This window comes from Mauremys mutica, chromosome 10 (assembly GCF_020497125.1).
Source record: "Mauremys mutica isolate MM-2020 ecotype Southern chromosome 10, ASM2049712v1, whole genome shotgun sequence".
In the NCBI taxonomy this organism is placed as follows: Eukaryota; Metazoa; Chordata; order Testudines; family Geoemydidae; genus Mauremys; species Mauremys mutica.
This window is the reverse complement of record NC_059081.1, coordinates 37,653,252-37,675,191: the sequence shown is the minus strand read 5'-3', so window position 1 is coordinate 37,675,191 and position 21,940 is coordinate 37,653,252. Positions and strand designations below refer to the sequence as shown.

The following is a 21,940-nucleotide window of genomic DNA, read 5'->3' as shown; positions in this document are numbered from 1 at the left end:
TCTAGACTCTACAAAAGATTTTGATAAATAGTGAAGATGGAAATTACAGACTGCTGTCAGACTGTAAAGGGGCAGGATTCTTCCCTCCACTTACACTGGCAATAGGGAACAAACTGAGGCAGAAAGTGAGCCAAGAGCTCATGTGAAACTGAGCAGAAACTCCACTCTTTGGAGGCCTCATGGTGAAGATAGAGAAGCCACCAGAGTCAGCAGATTCTTATGCCATCAAGAGCAAAAGTACATGGCAAAGAGTCACATGTCAAAACTAGAGGTCTCGTCCAGCATTTACTTCCTATAGTGGGAATAAAGTGGTGATAGTCAATGGCTTAGGAAACTTTGTATTGTCAAGAGGAGGCCCTGGGTTCTGTGGAGCAGGGTTTCTGCTCCTGCACAAGCAGATAAGGGTCAGAGATCTGCATCTTTAGAAGCAGATATAACAGATTCTTGAACTACCTCTGGATCTGTGGGCAATAGCCCCAGTCCCTCCCACAAGGCAGCCAATACAACTTCACAGATTGGGGCCTCAGGGATCTTTGGCAAGGTATCCTCTTGTACACCTTTTTCCATACTCAGCATTGATTGAGCCTAAGTATGTGGATGAGATAGGTGGAGAGTGAGAAGAGAATTACAGTGTGCAAGACAGAAGGCGGCAAACACTCTATAGCAACAGCTGTGATTCAATTACTTTTATATTTCTGAAGAGATGACAGCAATCATGGATACTGAAAAACAAATAGAATCCATGACTAAAAATAATTTTCTGTGGAGTGGCTCCCTATTCACGTGTTGCATCATGTTTCTGAATGAGAACTGAAGAGGACTCTTGTTCCCATGCACATTACTCCTTAAGGTCACTTGAAGGAATCTCCTTTGTTTCAAAAGGCACTCCCACCCATAGGCTTTTGGCATTTGAGCTCAGTAAGCATGCCTCAAAAGGCAATTAAACATATTGCACAAACACACACATTACTCTTGTTAGACGGATAGACATTAACGTTTAGATTCAGGGATGGTGTCCCTAGCCTCTGTTTGCCAGAAGCTGGGAATGGGTGACAGAAGATGGATCACTTGATGATTACCTCTTCTGTTCATTCCTTCTGGGGCACCTGGCATTGGCCACTGTCAGAAGGGCTAGATGGATCTTTGGTCTGATCTAATATGGCCATTCTTAAATTCTTAAAGCCAATAAAAACTATTAGAAAACTTGCTTTGATTAGTAAAATATTTAGTAGGTATTTTAATGTGTCTCTTTGAACCAAATATACAAGACAAACATTTACATCTTAAAATATTTTTGCTGCTTTAACAAATAAACAAAACCAACAGTGGCAGTAGCTTGCTTTTAGTGCCCAAGATAAATCTTACACATATAGATGAACCCTCCATTAAAAGCCATTATTATGTGCACTTACCCTGCCTCTCCCCCTAAATATCCGACCAGAAGTAATTTGCACAAACTGGTAAAGTCAAGATTTGAAGAAAAAAAATAGTTTAATAAATTAGCCTCTTTCCTGCCTGCCTTTCTCCCTGCTCCCTTCCCCCTCTGCCGCACCCCACCCACTTTTACATGAATGGAAAAAGCTCATACTAAGTGTTTTTCCATATAATAAATAATCTGTTTCAACATGCTCACTTTCCCACTACAGTAAAGAGTAAACACAATACTTTATAGCCTGTATTTCAATGCCTTAGTTTCAGATAATAGCATCCCAACATTGTAATTGTGTGCTTTGAGACAGATATGGTTACCATTATTCACTCCACACAAGATAAAACACCTTTACCCATCTCTATAGTTTGAGTTACTCCTTTATAAGTAATTTCAAATGAGATAGAATTTCAATACCTGATGACCAAACTAGAACAGAAGACTGCACAGGATCAAGATCCTCAGACATCTGAGAAATCATTTTCTGTAATGTGTACCCTTGTCTGGGCATAGCAATATCATCCTTCTTTAAAGAAGTTACTGGACAGAGATCATTCCCACCATCACCTACATATATAATTTTTGTATATTTTACTCCTTGCTGTAACTTTTTATCTACAAATTCTTCTAACACTTTTCTTTTGCAGAGGTTTTTAGGGCACTTTGCACAATGATGAGTGTGAAAATTCTGCACAGTAAGATAGCCAGCGCCACTGAAAGTTGCAGGATTTGTAAACACTTCATCAAGCACTTCATGAAAGTTAGCAGCTTTTAAAATCCAGTCAATAAATACTGTATTAGAATCTGAAATTATTATGCAATCAAAGAAATCTTTGTTCTTGCCAATAAAATCTAAAAGATCTCTCATTCCTGTAGTGAAAGGAATTGTTGTCATAGTTCGTTTCATCTCATCTTCTCTTACTCCACTGTCTCCCAAATATCTAAAGACCCTGCTCATGTATTCTGTCCAATGTCCGTTTTGATAGGAGTTTCTTAGTTTGTTAGGCAGTTTTTCCTCAGGAGCACATTTCACAATCCAGGTGTCACTGTTTTCATCTATGACCGTACAGTCAAAGTCAAAAACCAGCAGAAACTTCATAGTTGTTAGATAAGAATATATTCTGAAAAAAAGAGAAATAATTTGTTTATATAAACAGATGCTTCTACTAAGTATTGAATTCCTACCATGACCTCCTGCTTGGAAAAGTGAAATTCTGCGAGAAAAAAGTCAGCAAGACAAATGTATAAACGTAGTGAGCTGTTTATGAGTGCTACATCTGTCGGAAAGGTTGTGCTCAAGCAAGCAGATGATCTGTAAAGGTCAAAATTCTAATTCACTATCCAACTACATTTTTAATTAGATAGTATAAAAAGTATCTGAAACAACATAATTGTATTGTTACTCACTAGTCTTCGCTGACACAAGCTCAATCTTGCATTCCTTGGACAGCATCATTTAAACAGCCAGGTGGCACTTCAGTTCTAAATTTTTTTATCCACATCACCAGCCAAAGCAACCCTCACAGCTTAAATTCTTCAGCTTGCAGACAGGAGATGGAAGCTTTTTATGAAAACCTTGAGAGAGACATTTGGAGATGCTGCTGTTGCCAGGAGTTTAACCCGTTTTCTCTCCCCCCACACACTTAAAAAAACCCAATAACTAGTAACAATATTCAAGCAGCCACCTTGACTCAAAAATCAAGAACACAAATAATACTGGTGGTGAATATTACTGTTGACTTGTTATGGGGAGATTTGTAGGTGACTGTGGTCCTGCAGCATTAGAGTTTATGGACCAGCCCCGAATACCCTGGAGGAGGAAACACCTCACCCTTTCTTTAGGGCAGTTCTAGGCACACATTTTATTTATCTTAGCAATAACTTCATTCATCACCTTTTCTTCATTCAGAAAGAAGCCAGGCAAGTCGACAGCGGTTGTTAACAATATTTAAGCTACAGCTCGAACTCTTTCTAGTCTCAGCCCCAGTAAGTCTATAAAGGACACTTAACACAGATGGAGAGAGGACCCTCCAGCATTAGACGAGCTCTCTCTTTTGGAAACTGCATCCCCCGCCCCCCAAACAAAGCACAGCGTGACACAGGAGCAGAGAGCGCACAAAGCACCGGCAAAAGGAGATCAGGGTTTTCGGCTGCGCTCTGGGGAGCGGCGGAGCAGCTACACCGACGGGCTGGGGCAGCCGGCGCTAACGGCACGGGGCGGCGGGGAGCCAGGCCAGGCAGGGACACTCTCAGGAGCCGGCAGCCCGGTGACCGGGGAGCCCGGCGCGGATGGGGGCGGCGGCGGCGGCAGCGCTGCTGTGCTAGCGCCGGACGCGGCGGCCCGGCCCGGCAAGGCCTCAGAGAGGCGCGTTCCGAGCGGAGCCCGGGCGCGGCTCGCGGCAGCCGCCGGGAGCACTCGGCCTCGCGGGCGGCAGCCGGGCCGCGCGGAGCGCTCACCCTCAGCCTCCGGCGCGGCAGGTCCGGGCCAGGCGGGGATCGGGAACCACAAGCGGGAACCACGAGGGGACGTCACGGGCAGGGCAGGGCCGGGCCGTGCGGCCGCTACACCGGCGTCGAGGGGAGGCGCCCGACTGGGGCAGGTCCTGCGGCAACTCCGGTCCTCCAGCTCTGACACGGAGCCGGGCCGCTTCCGGCTCCGCCAAGTCACGTGACACCCCTCTCTGCCAGTCGCGCCGGCTGTCTCCCGCCCCCTTTCGGTTGCCTGGTAACCGCCGTACACAGGCCCCGCGCGAGCCCGGCGCCGCTGGGGCTGCCCCGGGTGCAGGTGCGATGGAGGCGGCCGCCAGGCCCGCGGCGCTCTATGGGCGGCCCAAAGGCCAGAGACTGGATCCCACGCGTGAGTGACACGAGGCTGCCGGAGCCACGCGGACAGACGGGGGACGGTGCCGGGCCGTGGCGCTAAGAGCGGGGTGGGGACGAGGCCGTGGGGTGTCGTGCCCGGCCCCGCGGGGCCCACCCCCCGCCTGCGAACCTGGGATGGGCCGGTATGCGGCAAAGACCCCACCGGAGAGACGGAGACAGCCCCTGGCTAATGCACCCCCCCCCCCGCGGGTTCCTTCCCCCAGTGTCACTGGCCTGTAACCGCGGCGGCACGCTGAGGTTTCCTGGGCAGCCCAGGGAGTAAGGCAGTTACGTGGGGGTGAAGAACAGGGGTGGCCATGGAAGTGAAGGACAGTTGAGGTGAATGGTGCCTACATGTGTGACGTGGTGGTGCCCAGACAGGTGGGGGATGTGGTGCCCAAAGGTGGAGCTGACATGCCCGGCACAAGGAAGACAGCGCACTTACCTGCAGAGCGGGCGATGCCAAGACACAAGGGCTGCGCTACCAGTTCCTGGAACCAACGGGTTAGATGCTGAGCCTAGGATGTGCAGTGCAGTGAAAAAGAGAATATAATCCTCTTTCTCCATTCTCACTCCAAATGAGCCCCTGGGCTCATGGTCTGGCATCACAGAAGAGTGCAGGAAAAATACAGTACGACTCCCTTTATCCATTCCCTTGCTGGGTTACCCTTGAAGAAAACTGGCAACAGAGATTGTAAACAAAGAACAGACAGACATAAAATATCACTGTCAGAGAAAGCAGTATCTCACGTAGTAAAAACCTTCCATCTTAAATCCCCTCACAGCTCTGGTTCCTTGCAGACATGCAAGTAGATTTCTAGGGCCTGTTTCTCCTCTCATAAGGATATACATAGGAGTAACTCAACTGAAATTAATGGAGTTACAGGTACATGAAACTATTGTGGGAGTAGAATCAGGCCACTTATATAAAGATGCAGCCTGTGACAATCGTGGCTACATACAGTATTCTACTGTTGACACTTGGTTTGTGCAAATCCCCTTGTTTAGAGGTGGAAGACCAGGCCCAGTGCACCAGACAAAGGGCAATTAGCAGAGAAGCAATTTTATCTAAAAGTAGGTTTTAATTTTAAACATCATTGTCAGAACAGGAAAAAGTTGTCCCCTTTTTTAGATTTGTCATGCAGTACTCTTACAAACCAGATGAGCAAAGTTTTCTAAGAGAATTTAGCTTTACTCAAATATCTGTTTTTTTTAAAGCAGTAATGACCAACACGAAGGACATTTCCTGAAAATTAATGACTGTCAGGAGGAGTTGAGGGCCTGAAAAGTACAGGAAAGCAAGATACATTGGTCTGTTAAGTAACGTGAGGCTCTGGATCTGAGGGTTAGTTCTGACTGTGCTCCTGGGTACCAGAATTACATTACATTGTAGAATCAAACTAATATGATGCTTTACTGTCAGTGCTGGTTAGGAGTCCAAATCTTGGTGTGTGTTTGAACCCAGAATTTTCTGGCCAGAAGTGCTACAAACTGAGTGAACTCATTCTTTTGTTCTTTTTTTCACATAGCAGCAAATGGTTTGGAAGAATATAATGTTCCAGAGAGTATTTTTCTTCCAAATGGAATAGATCTTCGCCAGGTTACTGTTCTGCCAAAGGCAGAATGGGTAAGGATTCGAGACAGTGTTGACAGTGCAGCTAGAGAAGCAGCACAGATTCATGCAGAGAGGAAAGAACGGAAAGATATGCACTTACGTTCCAAAGCAGTTGTGAAAAACTGGCCCAACACCATTGCAGTAAGTGAAATGTACATTTGGAAATTGGAGGGTTACTTTTCATATACATTAGATTAGATTGATCCCCTCCCCCTCCCCCAGTGTAGACCAGGCCTTAGAGTGAACTCTTCCCCTCCCTTCTCCATGTACAGACAAATACACACACAAACACACTTCCTAACAAGAGTTTCACTATAACCAGAGTCTACGTTTTGGTGGCCCGGCTTACTAATTCTGTCTCCTGCTTAGGAACACCATAGCTTCTTCCCTATTTACTCCAGAGAAGTATCAGGAAATTCCAGCAGCTAAAGAGAGAGGGCAGCAGTGCTGTATGCAGCAGCGCATTAGACCTGCCCATATCATGTCATGGATAAGTTTAAAACAGGATCATAGAGAGAAGGAGCGAGTAAGAGGTGTGAAGGGAAGGTCTCCATCTTCCCTGCTGACTGCCAATGGAGCCACTTACCCACCAGGCCTCCAGTCTTTCCCTTCTCCCTCCAGGATTATTGTTCAAAATATTTCAGTAGCAAATCTAGAGCTTCCAAATTACACATTTTAGTTATTGCAGCTCAGGTAATTACATTCTGCCTACCTACATTTACCCTGTAATTTCAATTGGCTATATTATTATATACTGTCGCCTATATTGCAGTAGTATCCAAAATGTGGATCTGAGAAACAACCATGTCTGCCCCCATAGCATACAGTCTAATAAAACATACAACAGAAAAGGCTGGGGGAGATGGAGAAGACATACAACAACATTTTGTTGTCGTACTGGCCCCGTCTCAACTACTGTGCTGCCTACCCCTAATTAGTTGGCAGTCCTGTAGGCACTGTGGTAGAAATGAATCTTGGTGAGGGATTTGAAAGCAGTTCAGTTTAGAAAGTGTGTTCCAAGTGCAAGAGGTGGCATGGAAAAAAGCACAAAGCCTGTTGTGGGAGAAGCAGACAAATGTATTGTCAAGGCTGTCGTAATTAATGGAGCAGAAATCCTTGCTCATTCTGTTCTTTACTTCCTGTCCTAAACTACCACATAGGGCAGTGCTGTTAAACAGCTGCTGCTTATTATCTCAGAGATGGCTGCACATCAGTGATGATTGAAGTGATCCTTATCCTTTATCCAGTGGTCTGAAGCTTATTATAACTACTCACAAAACACTTTGGGATCCGCATATGAAATATACTTTTTAACAGCAAAGCATTTTTATCATACCTTTAAATTTCTAATAGATATTTAAAACACAGGACAGCAGCACAAAAAGTATTTGATAGTTCACTTCAGATACAAGTAGGTATAATCAATTCTTGCTGGTTTGGTCTTTTGAAGAAGTTGTAGATTGTTGAGCCAGTTATTTTCAGTGTGATCTGTAATGGAAATGAGTTTTATCTGCATTTAGGGCCAGGCACAGAGGAAACTTAAAGCCAGGAAATTGCGAGAAGAAAAGGAGGAAGAAGAAAGAAAACTACTTGATCTGGAGGAAGCACAGTTTCAAGCAGCAAAGCGGAAGGAGGCCATAGAAGAGGCCAAAACTTATCAATATTATCAGAATGAGAGAGTGAAAGGGTTACATGTTTGTAGATGGTTTATTGTCTTTAATTCAAATTGTATTGTTTCTTTGCACATAATTGAATGTGTAATAAAATAAACATGACATGTTCCAATTCTGTTTTGTAGAAAGCACTTTTACTTACTGAGGTCCTAAAGGAAAGAGATGCTCAGATTGAATTTAAAAAGACAAAGCCAGATATTTACAAAAAAAAGGAAGAAGAAATGGAACGTGAGCGTGAAAAAGCTATTCTGAAAGAGCAGGAAAAGGCATATGAACGCTATATGAATCGACAGGCACTTTGCAGAGACCACCTGGAACAGTAAGTAAAATGGGGCTGTTTCTAACTAATAAAGATTATTGAGTTAAACTGTTTCTTTTTCAACAAATATATTTTAATCAAGTTGTTAAAAGAAACCTAGTGTTCATCTGCTAAACAAATGAGTTACTAGGAATTTTTAACAGAAACAAAATGAGCTGTTGTTTTCTCAGTAGAGAGAGAAAGACCTATTAGATCATCCATTCCATCTTCTTGGCCTTGCAGAATTCTACTGACATTACAGTTTCTAATATTTTGTCCAGTCCAGTTTTAAAAGCCCCACTGCTTCCTTTGGGAAGGAACTTATACTACATTCCTTGAGATCTGTTGATTGTAGAATAGCCTCCCATTCTCAGGAAATTTATATAATATATGGAGATATACCTATCTCATATTGCTGGGAGAGACCTTGAAAGGTCATCGAGTCCAGCCCTCTGCCTTCACTAGCAGGATCAAGTACTGATTTTGCCCCAGATCCCTTAATGGCCCCCTCAAGGACTGAATTCACAACCCTGGGTTTAGCAGGCCAATGCTCAAACCACCGAGCTATCCCTCCCCAAATAGCATAAAAATTGCAACAAAATTGGGGACTCCATACTAATTCACTGAGCACATCTTCCATCCTGCGTACTTTAGTAAATGTTGCTAGAAGTATAATGTAATCTGGCCCAGCCCCACTCTCTGGAAGGATACCAGTCTTTTATGGAACCAATCACTGGATCCCATGTGCTCTAAGACCCCTGGATTTTGGTAGTGACTAGACATTATTTCTAGCTCTGGGTCTCAAAGTGCAGACCCAATGTCTAACAACTTTATTCGGCAGTGCCCCCACCCTTCCAAGCTCCCACTTGCTTATAGACACTTCTTCAGAATTCCATCTTTTTTCTCAGCTAACCCTTTCAGGGATAACATGGCTGGCAAACAAGGAATACAGGCTTAGAAAAGGAATTTCTTAACCAACAGTATTTTATTCTCAAACAGCACTAGAGAGTTACAGGTCTTTGGGAAACAACAAACGATCCTGAATCCCCTGATCCCCTCAAGTTGGATTTTACCCCTCCTCTGAATCCTGGGTTTGGTCAGCCTCCACAGGTTGGGCAGTCTTTCCTGCTTTCTCTCTCCTTAGCCCAGGTTGGCTGATCCCTGGAAGACAATCAGAGTTGATGGCCCTATATTGCTATGTGCCAGCTTCTCAGACTAACTAGGGATCATGCCCCTCCTACAAAATGGATGCTTTAATCCATAATGGAGATTGTAAAACAACATGAAGGTCACAGTCCAAAATGAAGTTTATAATACAAATTAGAGCCCCTGAAAATAAATGGCATTTACAAAACAAGGTGAAGTTCACAGACCTCCAGTCTCATAATAATTACTTAGCTTTCATTCAATAAATATAAAGTTAAGGATTTCATATTGAGTAAATGTACTTTAAGTTTCAAAAGACAAAAGCTCACTCTCTTCCTTCTTAGTATCTATATTTAGGTTCCTCTTGAAAAGTTTCTAAAATTACGATAATGGGAGTTACTGGACAGATCAATAATTTTCACTACCGGGGTTAGATAATTTATTGTATTATTTGATCATCTCAGTCTTTTTACATATATTTTCTAAAATTAGGTCTGTTAATCCTCCTCCTGAGGACAGAGTGGATAAATTGCATGTGACCTTTTTTGGTGATGTATAGGGCTGTAAAAAAGTTTTGTTTTTTTTTTTAATTAAAAAATTCTGGCCACAGTTTGTTAAAGTTGCAGTGTTGTGGTCAGTTCAACTATCTTAAAAATGTTAACAAAACAAAAATCCAAAATAATAAAAAGCCTTATTTGAGTGGCATTGCAACCCTGTGTGCCAGGTCAAAATGCCACTCACTCAAATTTGGCTCTGCCATCATGACAGAGGAGCAGCTGGGCCAAATTTGAGTGAGTGGCATTGTGACCTGTGCACAGTGTCACAATGGCACTCAAATTTGTGGCAACTACAAAAATTTGTGGCGTGTGTGTTAAAAGTTTCAGTTTCTGCAACAAAATCACAGCCCATAATTTTCTTACAGCCTTAGTGATCCATTGTGAATGGAGGAACTCAAGGAAGTGAGGGAATATAATAATTAAAACTAAATGTAATTGTCAAAAGACATACATTTTGTGATGAAACATCTAGATGTATTAATTGTGGTTTTTGTTTAATTGGTAGTTAACCACTTTCAGTAATGTGTACCAGATCTCTCAGTCATTCATGAATTAGCAAGGAATGTGCTGTGCTTAGGCATGGATATCAGTATCTAGTGGGAACATTGCTGCAAATAATCCTGGAAAGGAATCATCAGTGGTTTTGTCTCTTTCTTGATATCACCTGAAATCCTACTCTAAGGAGCTGCTACTAAGTTAAAATGTTGCAGTGCATGGATACATTATGAGGAAATCCTGCTCCATTCTTTGAATATAAAGGGTTTCTGGCAATGGCACTAATGTAATTCTGCTGCAGAGGAGTTGGAGATGATTTGTGGGGCATGAAAGGGGTGTGCATCCTCTGCTTAATACAGATCTTGGCTCTGCATCAACTCCCAGAATACCATTGTGGTATATTTTCCTTTCCTTCCCACAGTGGAAGGAGCACATTAGGACTGTGATGGTTACTGCAGTAGCTGCCTTTGTGAAATTCTGCTGCTGCCGCCATGTGAGTTGGGGGAAAAGATTCCTTTCACAATTCCCAGAGTTACTAAGTTCTCATTCTGTACTTGGGCCAAGCATTGGCCTGAGGATTTGGGCCAATGGCTTTAAAATGCATCACTTTGATTTTGAATTCTGACACTTTACCTGCCTTCAGTTCAGAGTATCAAATCTAATGTTGTTTAACTCTTAGAAATGTGTGACCTTTGTCCATTATGTACTGTGTACATTTTCTTACCTCTTTAGTATGATTATTTTATTTTATGCTTTAGAATAAAGGAACATAAGCACCAGGCAGAATTAGACAAAATAGAGGCAAAAAAAGAAGGCGAAGAGATTCAAAGACTGACCAAGTTATATGAATTGGAAGTGAGGAGAGAAAATGAAAAGAAACTGGAGGAAAAACGTGAACATAGGAGGATGCATTGTGTAAGTAACAGAAAAGCAGAAAGGCCAACATTTTTCAACTGGGATGCTTAAAGTTAGGGACTTACATTCATATTTACATACTTAAATAAGTGGCCAGATTTTGAGTTCTAAGCTCACACCTAACAACCGTGGAAGCTGCTAGGTGCTGTGCTCTTTTGAAAACCTGGCTCTTAGTGCTGATTTGCAGTTTGCCAAATGCATTGTGAGCAGGTGTCTTTCCTAGCCTGCTCCAAAACAAAGTCACACACTGCACAGAGTTGGCCTGGCTTTCATCATAAATACATTCATAAAATAAATGTCAGCTGTTGCCTTATCCCCAGACCTAGCTCCTCCTGGGAACCTGCCTTAGGACTACTCAGTCAGTCTGTATTCCGAATCATTGTAAATGATCTCTCCAAAGAGCCTCTCCCATCACCTTTGTATCTGTGTAGGGTAAGGAGCCACTTGCCTCACAGGGGACCACTTAGCCTTTCTGAGCAGAATCAGTAGCAGAGTGAGGTATTGCATCATCTATGTGCAAAATTACTAAAACCATATTGAGAATTAGCACCAACTGAACAGCTTCATAGTAATAGCTTTGATGGAATCATTTGCACATGCTGTAGGCAGAGTCGGGAGGAAAGTAGTGACAAGTGCGTTAGGAGAGGCAAAGGAATGACTCAGGAGAAGCTGGAGGTCTCTAGTGCATGATCTTAATTACTGGCAGCAGGCTGTCTAGGAGATTCATGTTTATAAAATGACTCATGGGGACTGCAGGCAATAAATTTAATTATTGAAAAGCTGCACTCACCAGCAATTTTTCCTCTCTCCTAGTAGTCAGGTTTGCTATTCCAGCATTGGGGTTTTCCCTGCTTCTGCAGTGTAGAAATTGATAGCAGGCCAGGCTTGCTTGGCTCCACTCACAACATTTCCAAGTAAGATCTCTTCCACAGCTGAAACACAATGCAGGAGTGTCCTCTGGGGTCAGATCTGTGTTGTGACTCCATTCCCCACCTGGAGTGGCATTGTAGGATGGCTCCCCTCTGCTCCCAGAGAGAGAGGGGCATGGAGATCCATTTATTTTCCCCAGTCAGGAGCAGCAGAGACCTCCCTACCCTTGGGAGAAGCAGGGTCCCCTTTCCGTCTAGAAAAGTGGAAGTGGCAGCAGTCAATACTCGGCTCAGCAACCAGTGTGTATGGGCTTGGGGTTGGTCTGGTCTATAGCACTCTTCTCATCTTGTTACACAGAGTCCTTTGCTGAATGCAGCTGTCAGGTCCTCCAGAGCAGTGGATCTTGGAGTTAACACCCCATTGATGTGCATGGGGAAGTTCACACCTCTCAGAACTGTTGTTCCAGGCTGTCTGCAGACTCAGGCAGATATCCCTGCATCAGTTATACTAGAGTCATGTTTTCGAGCTTTTCTTTGCAACCAAAGTAAACAGAGATTCTCACCTTATCACATGAATCCAGGACTTGGGGCCCTAAACATAGGTGCCTATGCCTTAATCTGGCCCTGATGTAGATTATTGATGGTATAGGGAAAACATTCCCCTTCTAAATTATGTGCATCTACTGCATAAGAAAAGTCCAGATAAGCCAGTGCAGAGAAAGTTTCCCACACGGTTAGTTGGAATAGTGAAACTGACTACTAGGAGAAGAAAATCATCAGGCAAATGTCACAGTTCAGGACAACAGCACCTATATTTCCACTTTGTGGTCCAGCAAGGGCACCCACTGTCAGGTTTCTGGCTCCCCAGTTGTCATGTCTCTTGGGCAAGAGACACACATCTCACTCCCTCGTGACTGGGATGTTTCCAGGCTGCACAGTTCACTGCCTACATTGTGTACTTCCCAAGAAATCAGACTGCCTAAGCAGGTCTGCTTTGCTTTTCTCTGAGGCTATATATAGCATAATTGTCCACTGTGATAAGGTACCACCCACCTTTTCCTAAGTAACTACATTTATTTCTTAAGGTGAAAGCATTACAGAGAAAACATTAAAACAAAAGAACCTACACACATTAATAAGCTTATCAGAGACCACCCCAAGTGCAACAAGGGCTGTGTTATCGGGTCAGTCCTTCAAGCCCACATGGGATTTTCAGTGGTTATAAATTCACAACACTGTAGTGAATCTGTGAGTCATTCCTTTATACTGCCTAGGCCTTTGATCTGAGAATAGGTAATTCATAGACCATGGGTTTTTCTTCAGGTCATAGCTTCAAAAGGTTGGGGCTGGAGGTGGGAATTTTCATTCCCTTCTTTCATATATTTCCCATGAAACCCAATTAACTGTTTATCCCAAACATTCCTTCTTGTTTGGCCTATTGTCAAATGAGACCTTGGAAGCTCATGACACTTCCCAGCATTTATGTTTAATCATTCCCTCCCCCACCCCCTTACATACAATCCCCCAATAATACATAAACAGTTGCATTTTTAATCAAATGAGCTCCTAAAATATTTAAACTTAATTCAGTAAGGTTTGTCCAGGATATTGCAGGAAATTGCCATATCTGTCACAGCAAGTACAAATATCTCCTTGCAGCTAGCTGAGCTTGTCATTCCAACGTTTGCCTGTGAGGACGCTCTGAAGGAGCCTTCAGTGTTGACTCAGTATGTGGAGTCTCCTTTGTAATACCTGCTGGTGGAGCCTCTGATGTCACTTCTGGCAGTTGCCTTTTAAAAAGATGTTGAAGGCGTTGATAGTCCTGTCTCTGGCTATGGCTACACTGCATCTTAATTCAACATTAATTATGTTGTCCAGGGATGTGAATTAGCCAGCCCCCCAAGCAACATAATTTATGCCGATGTAAGTGCCGATGTAGCCCCACTGCTCACTGGTGCTTGAGTAATGAAGCTTGGGGGGGAGCTCTCTCCCATCGGCTTAGAGTGGCTACATTAGAGAGCTTACAGCTGCGCCGCTGTAAGCTCTTTAGTGTAGCCATAGCCTCTGTTGTTTAAGGAGGAACTGCCAGAGGTTGATGACTGCTGCTGGGGCCAGAGCTCCTGGAATTATAGTCCTGGCTGAAGGGGTTGCTGTGCTGTGTCTTGCTGACAAAAGAAATAGAGGCTTCCTTCCACAGTTAGCTGAAGCTCTGTGGAGTACCTCTGGGATTATGCCAGGATGCCCTGAGAGAGAGAGAGAGAGGAGCTCCTGCTTAGAGGCTTCCCCTCCTCCCCCTCCATATGTTCTGAAGACCAGAAATCTGCCATGCCTAAAAGGCAGAGTGATTTGGGATTTTCCCCCCAGGTGAGCAGAGCCTAGATAGTTCCCTTGACTAGCAGGTCTGGCACTACTTCCTAGCTGCAAAAGCAGAGGGGGAAGAATCAATATTGTAATGGCACACCTAGCTATGCAGGAGACTCATGTGACTCCTGACTGAACTGTAAGTATTGTCAAGGATGCATTTCACAAGTTACAGGCCAAGTTCTGCCCTTAAATTCACACACACACAACTCATTGACTTCAAAAGGTCACAGACATTAAAGGGCAGAATTTGAATGTACACAATACAGGAATTGTATCACCACTGAAATACAGCCATCTTTGGGACGAAACATTGGCAGCTGTTTAAGCCCCATGTCTCACATCAGTTTAAGACAAAGTGAAAAATATAATATTGTCCTGCTGAAACTGTAGGGAGACTGACCCAACGTATAATGATGCACTGTAGGTCCAGTTTCATCATCCTCAGCATCATGCAAACTTCAGAAGGAAACTGTGAACCTGGGCAGTAAGGTGGGACAGGAAATAGAACTGACTTTCCCCTGTAAAGTTTAGACTCAGATACTGATTTGTGGTCTATAGCTGGCAGAGGCCAGAAATGTCAGAGCCCAAGGGGTAGTGCACCCTGAGTCCATCTCCCCTTCACACCTGTGCTTTCCACAGGTGCTCATTGACAAGGAGCATGGAGGGCCTTTCCAGTGAAGCACCTTGAAGTCAGGGGACATGAATCAAGTGGTTCAGGCCCCGTTGCTGGGTCAGTGAGCACTATGTACTTGCATGGCATTGATAACTCCTGTTGCTGACATGAATAGTGTGTGTATTAGAATATTAGTGCATATGAATGTTACTTTTGCAGCAACTTGTGGTAATTTGACTCTCAGAATGTAATTCAGTTCAGGGCTGGGCAAGAACAACAATCCTTTTCTAGAAGCTTCTCTCCTCCAGAACCTTGTTCTCCCCAGCTGCAGGTCTAGGGGCACCTCCATAATTTTACATAGTATGGTTTAAGTCTGTATCAGATTTTTTTTCTTCCTTTAAAAAGATTTAGCTACTTGTCTTAGTAAATATAATTTGACACTTTTTTTTTTTTTAAAAGGAGCATGTTGCTGACCAGGATATTCTTAAAGCTGTACAGGAACAAAAACAAGAAGAGGAGAATGATAAAATTCGAGCTCACTTTAAAGCAAAACAAAATATGGCCAAACTGAGAAGAGAAAAAGAAGCTGAAATGAACAGGTGGGTCAAATGTTAGAGAATTAAATAAAGTATAGATTCAGAATTATGTCTGTCACATGATTATGATAACATTCTAAGCTCTTAAGTCCGCAAAAAGATCGTACAGTATTACAGCATGGATCCCTGGACCAAAGTGCTTCAGGGTATTTGGAGGGTATGAAAGAGGAAAAGGTCTGAAAGGAATTCCCCTTTCACTGGCCCTTCGTAGTCACAGATGATGTGCAGTGAGCTGGGTACTCACCTTGATCTTACTAGTCTTCAAGGCTTGTGGACTTAGCAGGAAAGTGGTTCTTAACCAGGGGTACTCAGAGGTCTTCCAGGGGGTACATCAACTCATCTAGATATTTGCCTAGTTTTACAACAGGCTACATAAAAAGCACTAGCAAAGTCAGTGCAAACTAAAATTTCATACAGGGGATGACTTGTTTATACTGCTGTATATACAATACACTGAAATAAAAGTACAATATTTATATTCCAATTGATTAATTTTATAATTATATGGTAAAATACAGCAATAAGCAATTTTTCTGTAATAGTGTGCTGTGACACTTTGTATTTTTGTGTCTTTTTTTAAGCAAGTAGTTTTTAAGTGAGGTGAAACTTGGGGGTAGGGAAGACAAATCAGACTCTTGAAAGAGGTACAGTAATCTGGAAAGGTTGAGAGCCACTATTGCAGGATATTGGGCCCCACATCCATGTGCTGGAGCTGGGGGCTTTTCATCTGGTCTGCAAGACTTTTACTCTCTTACCAGTTCCAAACTATCTCCATCCTGATGGAAAATAGCATGATGATGTGGCTGTGATTTCCTTTCAGTGAAGCAAGGGAGAAAAGACAGAAAAGGGAAAGGGGGAAAACTGATTTCTTAATCAGATACTTAGATATAATTAGATTCTAGTGAGATAGTTGTAAGGAAACCAGGTTTATCTGTTTAACATTGACATGTTGCGTTAATTGCTGTTCTGCTATAGGTTAATACAGGAGCATAGGGATATTATTACTAACCGTCTAGTTGCACAGATGAAACAGACATTTGAGAGGATAGATGAACGTGTTGCTAGAGATGTTGCAGAGAGAGAAGCTGAGTGGGAAAAAGAGCTCAAAGAGAAAGAAGAAAAAACCAAAGCTGAATTGAAATCAATTGCAGAACACAGAGCCACTGTGGTAAGATACTTAAAGAAAAAGCTACATTAATGTGGTTGTGTACAGTCATTCTTATAAATATTTTTGGGACAAGCAATAGTTTTTGCAATTCATTGTGGGAGATTCATATTGAACGTACTGTTCAATTCTCAGAGGGGTAGCCATGTTAGTCTGGATCTGTAAAAGCGGCAAAGAGTCCTGTGGCACCTTATAGACTAACAGACGTATTGGAGCGTGAGCTTAGTGGATATTCACAGAACTCTTTGCCGCTTTTACTGTTCAATGTTTACATCTCCCAATTAAAGTAAATAGCAAGTCTTTAGACAAAATGTTTAAGAACAGGCTGGTTGTGTGTCACAAACATCTAAAAGTGAAAGTATATCATTGAGAATTGATGCAAATATCTTAGTTTTAATATTCATTATTTCCAGCAGAGTTTTTTGAGCTAGTACAACCAATATAATCACTTGGCACTTTTAGTGAGAAGGGCATACTGGATAATAGCTGTAACTTAACTGCTTAGCTGATGCTCCCGCTCTCCTGAAAGCTCAGAGAGTCAGTAGGGAATGAGGACTGCTCTCTCTCAGGAGTTAGAGAGGCCTTGGTCTGCCTGGTGAAGGAGATGGCCTTCAGACTGCTGGCTTCCATCCTACTTAATGAGGCAGAATCATCTGGCCCCTCACATTGTTCCTGCTTCTTCCATTTGCAGTCTCCTTCATGCACGCTCCTCCTAGAATCATCCATGTGCTCTTCTTCTGATCATTCCCCTGAACACCATCACTAGCACACCACTCAAGCAGTGTGAGGATTCAAGAGCTGTTCTTAGGGGACTAGCCTCTCAACCCTCAAGGGTGAGGACCTGAAGCACTGCTTATTCCAGGCAATTTGAGTACAACCCACTAAAACTCATGGGCTTGACAAAGCTATGGCCTCTTACTGGGTGACGTGTTAATCACCAGATTTAGTGAGCAAGTAAAGTATTAAAAATCCTTGGTCCTTGCTCCTTTAACTGCATTGTAAAGACCTCTCAACAGAGCATTAATGTGTAAGTGTATCACAGCTAAATACATAGTGCAGGGTTTGCAACATTTTTCATGCTGTTAACCACATTTCTGAACAGGTGAATAACCTCTCCTGTTCGCAACTGTGCGGCCAAAGTACCTCCTGCTTTGAATTTCATAACCTCTACAACAATTGCTAATGTGGAAAAGTAAAAGTAATGTTTTTTTAAACCAACTTTCAATGGGAATTAGTATCTGAAAACAGTAGGGTAGCCAGAACCATGTAACAAGATAGCTCTCTGGGGACCACCAGTAAGTGCTGTACAGGCCCATTTGAAAATTGCTGTTATAGTGAAATGAGCATTTTCAGGAAACACTGGGGGATTTTCCAAGCAACTCTGGTTGTCTATTGACAGGTGACTGACATTACATGGTTAATCAACCACCAATAAAATTAGGAAATACTGAGAAAAACTATGTAAAGCTTTGGAGTTGAGGGGAACCTCTCATAGGTGTGTGGAATTACTAGATTTTGGAAATGTTTTACTGGTGTTTCACTGCTTCTTAATATTATGGGCCTTTGGTTTTTTAGTTTCTCTTGGCTGTAGAATGATAAAATCAGGGCCGGCCAGAGGGGGGGGCAAGAGGGGCAATTTGCCCCAGGCCCCGAGCCCCACAGGGGCCCCCACCAGAGTTTTTCAGGGCCCCTGGAGCGGGGTCCCTCACTCGCTCCGGGGTGCCCGGCAAACTCTTGTGCGGCCGGGCGCAGGAGCTTCTGCCGCTCCCGGTCTTCGCCAGCGGGGGGTCCTTCCGCTCCGGGGCGGAAGGAACCCCCACCGGCGAATTACCGCCGAACACGGAGCGGGACCCGCCGCCGAAGTTCAGCCCGGTCTTCGGCGGTAATTCGGCGGCGGGGGGCCCTTCCGTTCCGGGATCCGCCACCGAAGTGCCCCGAAGACCCGCGGCGGGGCCCCCCTCCACCGAATTACCGCCAAAGACCGGGCTGGGCTTCGGCGGCGGGTCCCGCTTCGGCGGTAATTTGGCGGTGGGGGGGCCCCCGCCGCGGGTCTTCGGGACACTTCGGCGGCGGGTCCAGGAACGGAAGGGCCCCCCGCCGCCGAAGACCCCAGGCCCCCGGAATCCTCTGGGCGGCCCTGGATAAAATATGCCTGAAAATATGGTTTTCAAATTTGTTGGTTAGCAAATTGAGTTAATTTTTTATTTTTTTTATAAAATATAGATAAAAATGAAAGAGGAGAGAGAGAGAGGCGCAAGATTAGAGGGTAAAGAAAAGCTTCGTGAACTAATGGAAGCAGACCGCATCTATCTGGAAATGGAGAAAGACAAGAAGCGAAGAAACCGCAATGAAAACATAAAAATGCAAAAGACTCAAATCCAGCAAATGGTAACTAGGGGGATGATCAGATTGTCAGACATTTTACAAAGCTATTTCAGCGTACATCTATGGTATAGGAGTCTTGCATGAGACCTACGTCTTTATATGATCATAGTACTGTTCAAAACAAGAGAAACATGAGAATTATTTTTATCCCTTTAAACATAATGCTTGAGTTGTTCCTCAGGGACCAGCCTCATCACAGCACAAGGGTGGGAATGTGAAGCAGAGCTTATATATGTGAGTGGGGGAATTGTTAGTTCACAGGATTGGCAGTAGGATATAGATCCTTTCATCTCCAGACACTTTGTCTGACTTAAGCCCAGTGTGGACTGAAAGATGTCCCCTTCTGATGATGGCTGCTAGGTTGGATTATATAAAATAGCATTTGGTGTCTCAGTCCAGTTGTCAGTGGACATGTATCACAAAATCCCCTACCAATATTAGCTGTATGCCAAATACGTGCCATCACAAGGCCCCATGCTTTTGGGAGACTTACCCAGCCTGCTGTGCTGCCCTGTCACCTTAATAGATTAACATTGAGGCTCAACCCTTCATAGGCCCACAACGACTACTACCCTTGTCCAGTCCCCTCTCAGCTGCCGAAACCATCTGCCAGTGACAAGCACCCCCTCTCTTGCTCAGATGCCAAGTCTAACCATATAAGTACGTTATGGGAGTACTATAGTTTGCCTAGGTTCCCAAAAATCAGACTTTGTACAGGGATCTGCAAAATCTAGGATAGTTTACTATTGTCTGTGCTAATTGGCAACCATATGGGTAAGAATTAACTGAGAAGTCAAGACTTGAATGAATGACGTTGATTGAGGTACCCTGTCAGCTGCAGATAATGGTCTCTCTGAATCAGTATTCAGGTGCATTGCTAGCACCTGGCTGCTGCTCACTTTGTACCTATTCTCTGGACAAACGGAGAATGTCAGTTATGCATCTCTAACTAGAGTTAGACTGTGATTAACAAATAATTGTTTTTATCAGAAAGGTAGTTGCAGCCAATTATTAAACAAATGTCACATAAGGACTTCCTTGACTTTATGCTCTATTAAGCTATGCTACCATAAGTTAACCATGTGGAAATATTTAAGCTTTGTTATTCCCTTCCCCCAAACAGGCTGAAAAACGGGCAAAAGAACAGCATGAGAAACAAGCAGAATTGGATTATGAGGCCCAGAAAGAAGTTATTGCAATTTGCAAGGAGCAGGAATTTCAAGAATATGCAAATCAAGTAATTGATTCAGAATCCAAGACAACCCGAAATATTTATCCTCTTCTCAAAGCAGCAAAGGAAGGGACAGGTGGCGGCCATGGACCAGTTTACAGAGAAAGAGGAGGAATAAGGCCTAGTTACCAAGCACGAGATATCAATGGCACTCAGCTACCTTCTTATAATTGTAACACTACTGAAGAAATAAAAGAGCTAAATATCAATGGTAACATCCAGCAAGCTAAGGGAAGACTAGGTTTTACATGGTAAAAATAACTCTTTGGAGTCGTTACAAAAACAAGTCCAATAAATCTGTAAATGATCCATGTTGTATGAAACCCATGAAAGGAACTATAAAAGCCATAAGTACTCCATGGAAAGTTGATAGGGATCCAAGTGTATTTTCCTAAACATTAAAAGTTGTATTTTACTAAAGTCATGATGTTAAAGCAAATATACAGGCAGAACTGAGTGATGTACTGTTTATAACCAGTGTAGAACCTTACTTTATATATAAGGTCATATTAAAAAAACAATATTTTGGTTTCATTTTTGTAAGTTTCAAGTTCAATCTTTTACAGCTACTCTTGAATACCCACTGTAAAGTGTTGCATTTGGCTTCTTGCATTGTTATAATCAGTGAGTGCTAAGGAAAAAAAATTATCCTCAAAAGATACCAAATACTTTTCAAGAGTGTAGGAAATACATGAGAAACAAATACTAAATAACAGAACAAAGATATGAAAAAAGCATTTAGTATTGCTAAAAATACTTTGGAATGGGAAATTTGTATCACATAAAATATTTCTTCAGATTCCACTCCTTACTGAATTTAATCAATCAGCATCCAGAACGCTAGTTCATTATCAGTATATAATTTCTTTTCTGTTCTCTTAAAATCTGAATAAATTCTTGCAACAAACTAATAAACTACCTTACTGCTGTTACACAGCTTTAACTACAGTAGGCCCAGCTTTCATTAACATTTTTACTATGTTATTCTCAGTACAAAAAAGACATGCAAAAATTAAAACAGTTACAGCAAAGCTACCATGTTGTACATACTCAGCTTATATGCCCTTTTACAATGTTCTGTGTAAAAATATTTATTTCCTTATTATATAGAAAATTAAGAGGTGACTTACATGGTCTGTAAGTACACCTACATATGCAGAAGAGGGCTCTTTGATCTAGCACACAACAAGAGACATAAACAAGGTCCAGTAATTGGCAACTGAAATTAAATAAATTCAAACTGGAAATAAGGTGTAAATCTTTAACAGTGGAACAACTTATCAAGGTATATAGTGGATTCTCCATCATTTGAAGTCTTTAACTTAAGAATGGATACCTTTTTATATGCCATAAATCAAGCAGTAGTTACAGGAATTATTGCTGACACTAAATGGTCTGTATGCTTTTACACAGTCGGCAGAGCATGCTCTGTTTAGTACAAAATTTTATTAAAAAAATTCTGAAATATCATACATTTATATAAATTCTATTCTACTATGTTTAATGTGTCAACATTAGAAATTTGATTGGAAACATGTTTAGTGTAGATGACTACAGATATACACAGGTTGCAATAGGAGGCCCTGATCCAGCAAAACACTTCAATACATGCTTAGTAACTCAGAACATGAACACAGTTCTGATGACTTAAATGGAACTATTCGCTGTTTAAAGTTCAGCATATGCTTAGGTGCTTTGATAGATTGGGGAAAAAATAATGTTCCTGT

The 21,940-nt window shown here is 42.7% G+C and overlaps 2 protein-coding genes across 4 annotated transcripts; one reads left to right on the top strand and one right to left on the bottom strand.

Moving 5' to 3' along the window:
• Nucleotides 1–1,234: 1,234 nt before the first annotated feature.
• Nucleotides 1,235–4,754, bottom strand: PHOSPHO2 (phosphatase, orphan 2). 2 transcript variants are annotated; one of them, XM_045032386.1, is made up of 3 exons: nucleotides 4,737–4,754; nucleotides 2,837–3,004; nucleotides 1,235–2,550 (listed from the first exon to the last, which is right to left on the bottom strand). In XM_045032386.1, the coding sequence occupies exon 3, from the start codon at nucleotides 2,526–2,528 to the stop codon at nucleotides 1,803–1,805; it is 726 nt and encodes a 241-aa protein (XP_044888321.1). In that variant the 5' UTR covers nucleotides 2,529–2,550; nucleotides 2,837–3,004; nucleotides 4,737–4,754; the 3' UTR covers nucleotides 1,235–1,802. The 2 variants fall into 2 exon arrangements, with proteins under 2 accessions (XP_044888321.1, XP_044888320.1); XM_045032385.1 differs by lacking the exon at nucleotides 4,737–4,754 and adding an exon at nucleotides 3,887–4,117.
• Nucleotides 4,140–21,161, top strand: CFAP210 (cilia and flagella associated protein 210). Of its 2 annotated transcripts, XM_045032383.1 has the most exons (9): nucleotides 4,140–4,286; nucleotides 5,824–6,047; nucleotides 7,427–7,600; nucleotides 7,705–7,898; nucleotides 10,834–10,990; nucleotides 15,296–15,435; nucleotides 16,408–16,600; nucleotides 18,821–18,985; nucleotides 20,106–21,161. In XM_045032383.1, the coding sequence occupies exons 1-9, from the start codon at nucleotides 4,220–4,222 to the stop codon at nucleotides 20,466–20,468; spliced, it is 1,677 nt and encodes a 558-aa protein (XP_044888318.1). In that variant the 5' UTR covers nucleotides 4,140–4,219; the 3' UTR covers nucleotides 20,469–21,161. The 2 variants fall into 2 exon arrangements, with proteins under 2 accessions (XP_044888318.1, XP_044888319.1); XM_045032384.1 differs by lacking the exon at nucleotides 5,824–6,047 and having other exon boundaries at nucleotides 4,148–4,286.
• The last annotated feature ends 779 nt before the right edge of the window (nucleotides 21,162–21,940 follow it).

Coding starts and splice junctions, on each gene's coding strand:
- PHOSPHO2 (XM_045032386.1), bottom strand. CDS start 2,528: ATGAAGTTTCTGCTGGTTTTTGACTTTGACTGTACGGTCATAGATGAA.
- CFAP210 (XM_045032383.1), top strand. CDS start 4,220: ATGGAGGCGGCCGCCAGGCCCGCGGCGCTCTATGGGCGGCCCAAAGGC. Junction 7,601..7,704: donor AGAGAGTGAAAGGGTTACAT/GTTTGTAGATGG, acceptor TCTGTTTTGTAG/AAAGCACTTTTACTTACTGA. Junction 10,991..15,295: donor AACATAGGAGGATGCATTGT/GTAAGTAACAGA, acceptor TTTTTTTAAAAG/GAGCATGTTGCTGACCAGGA.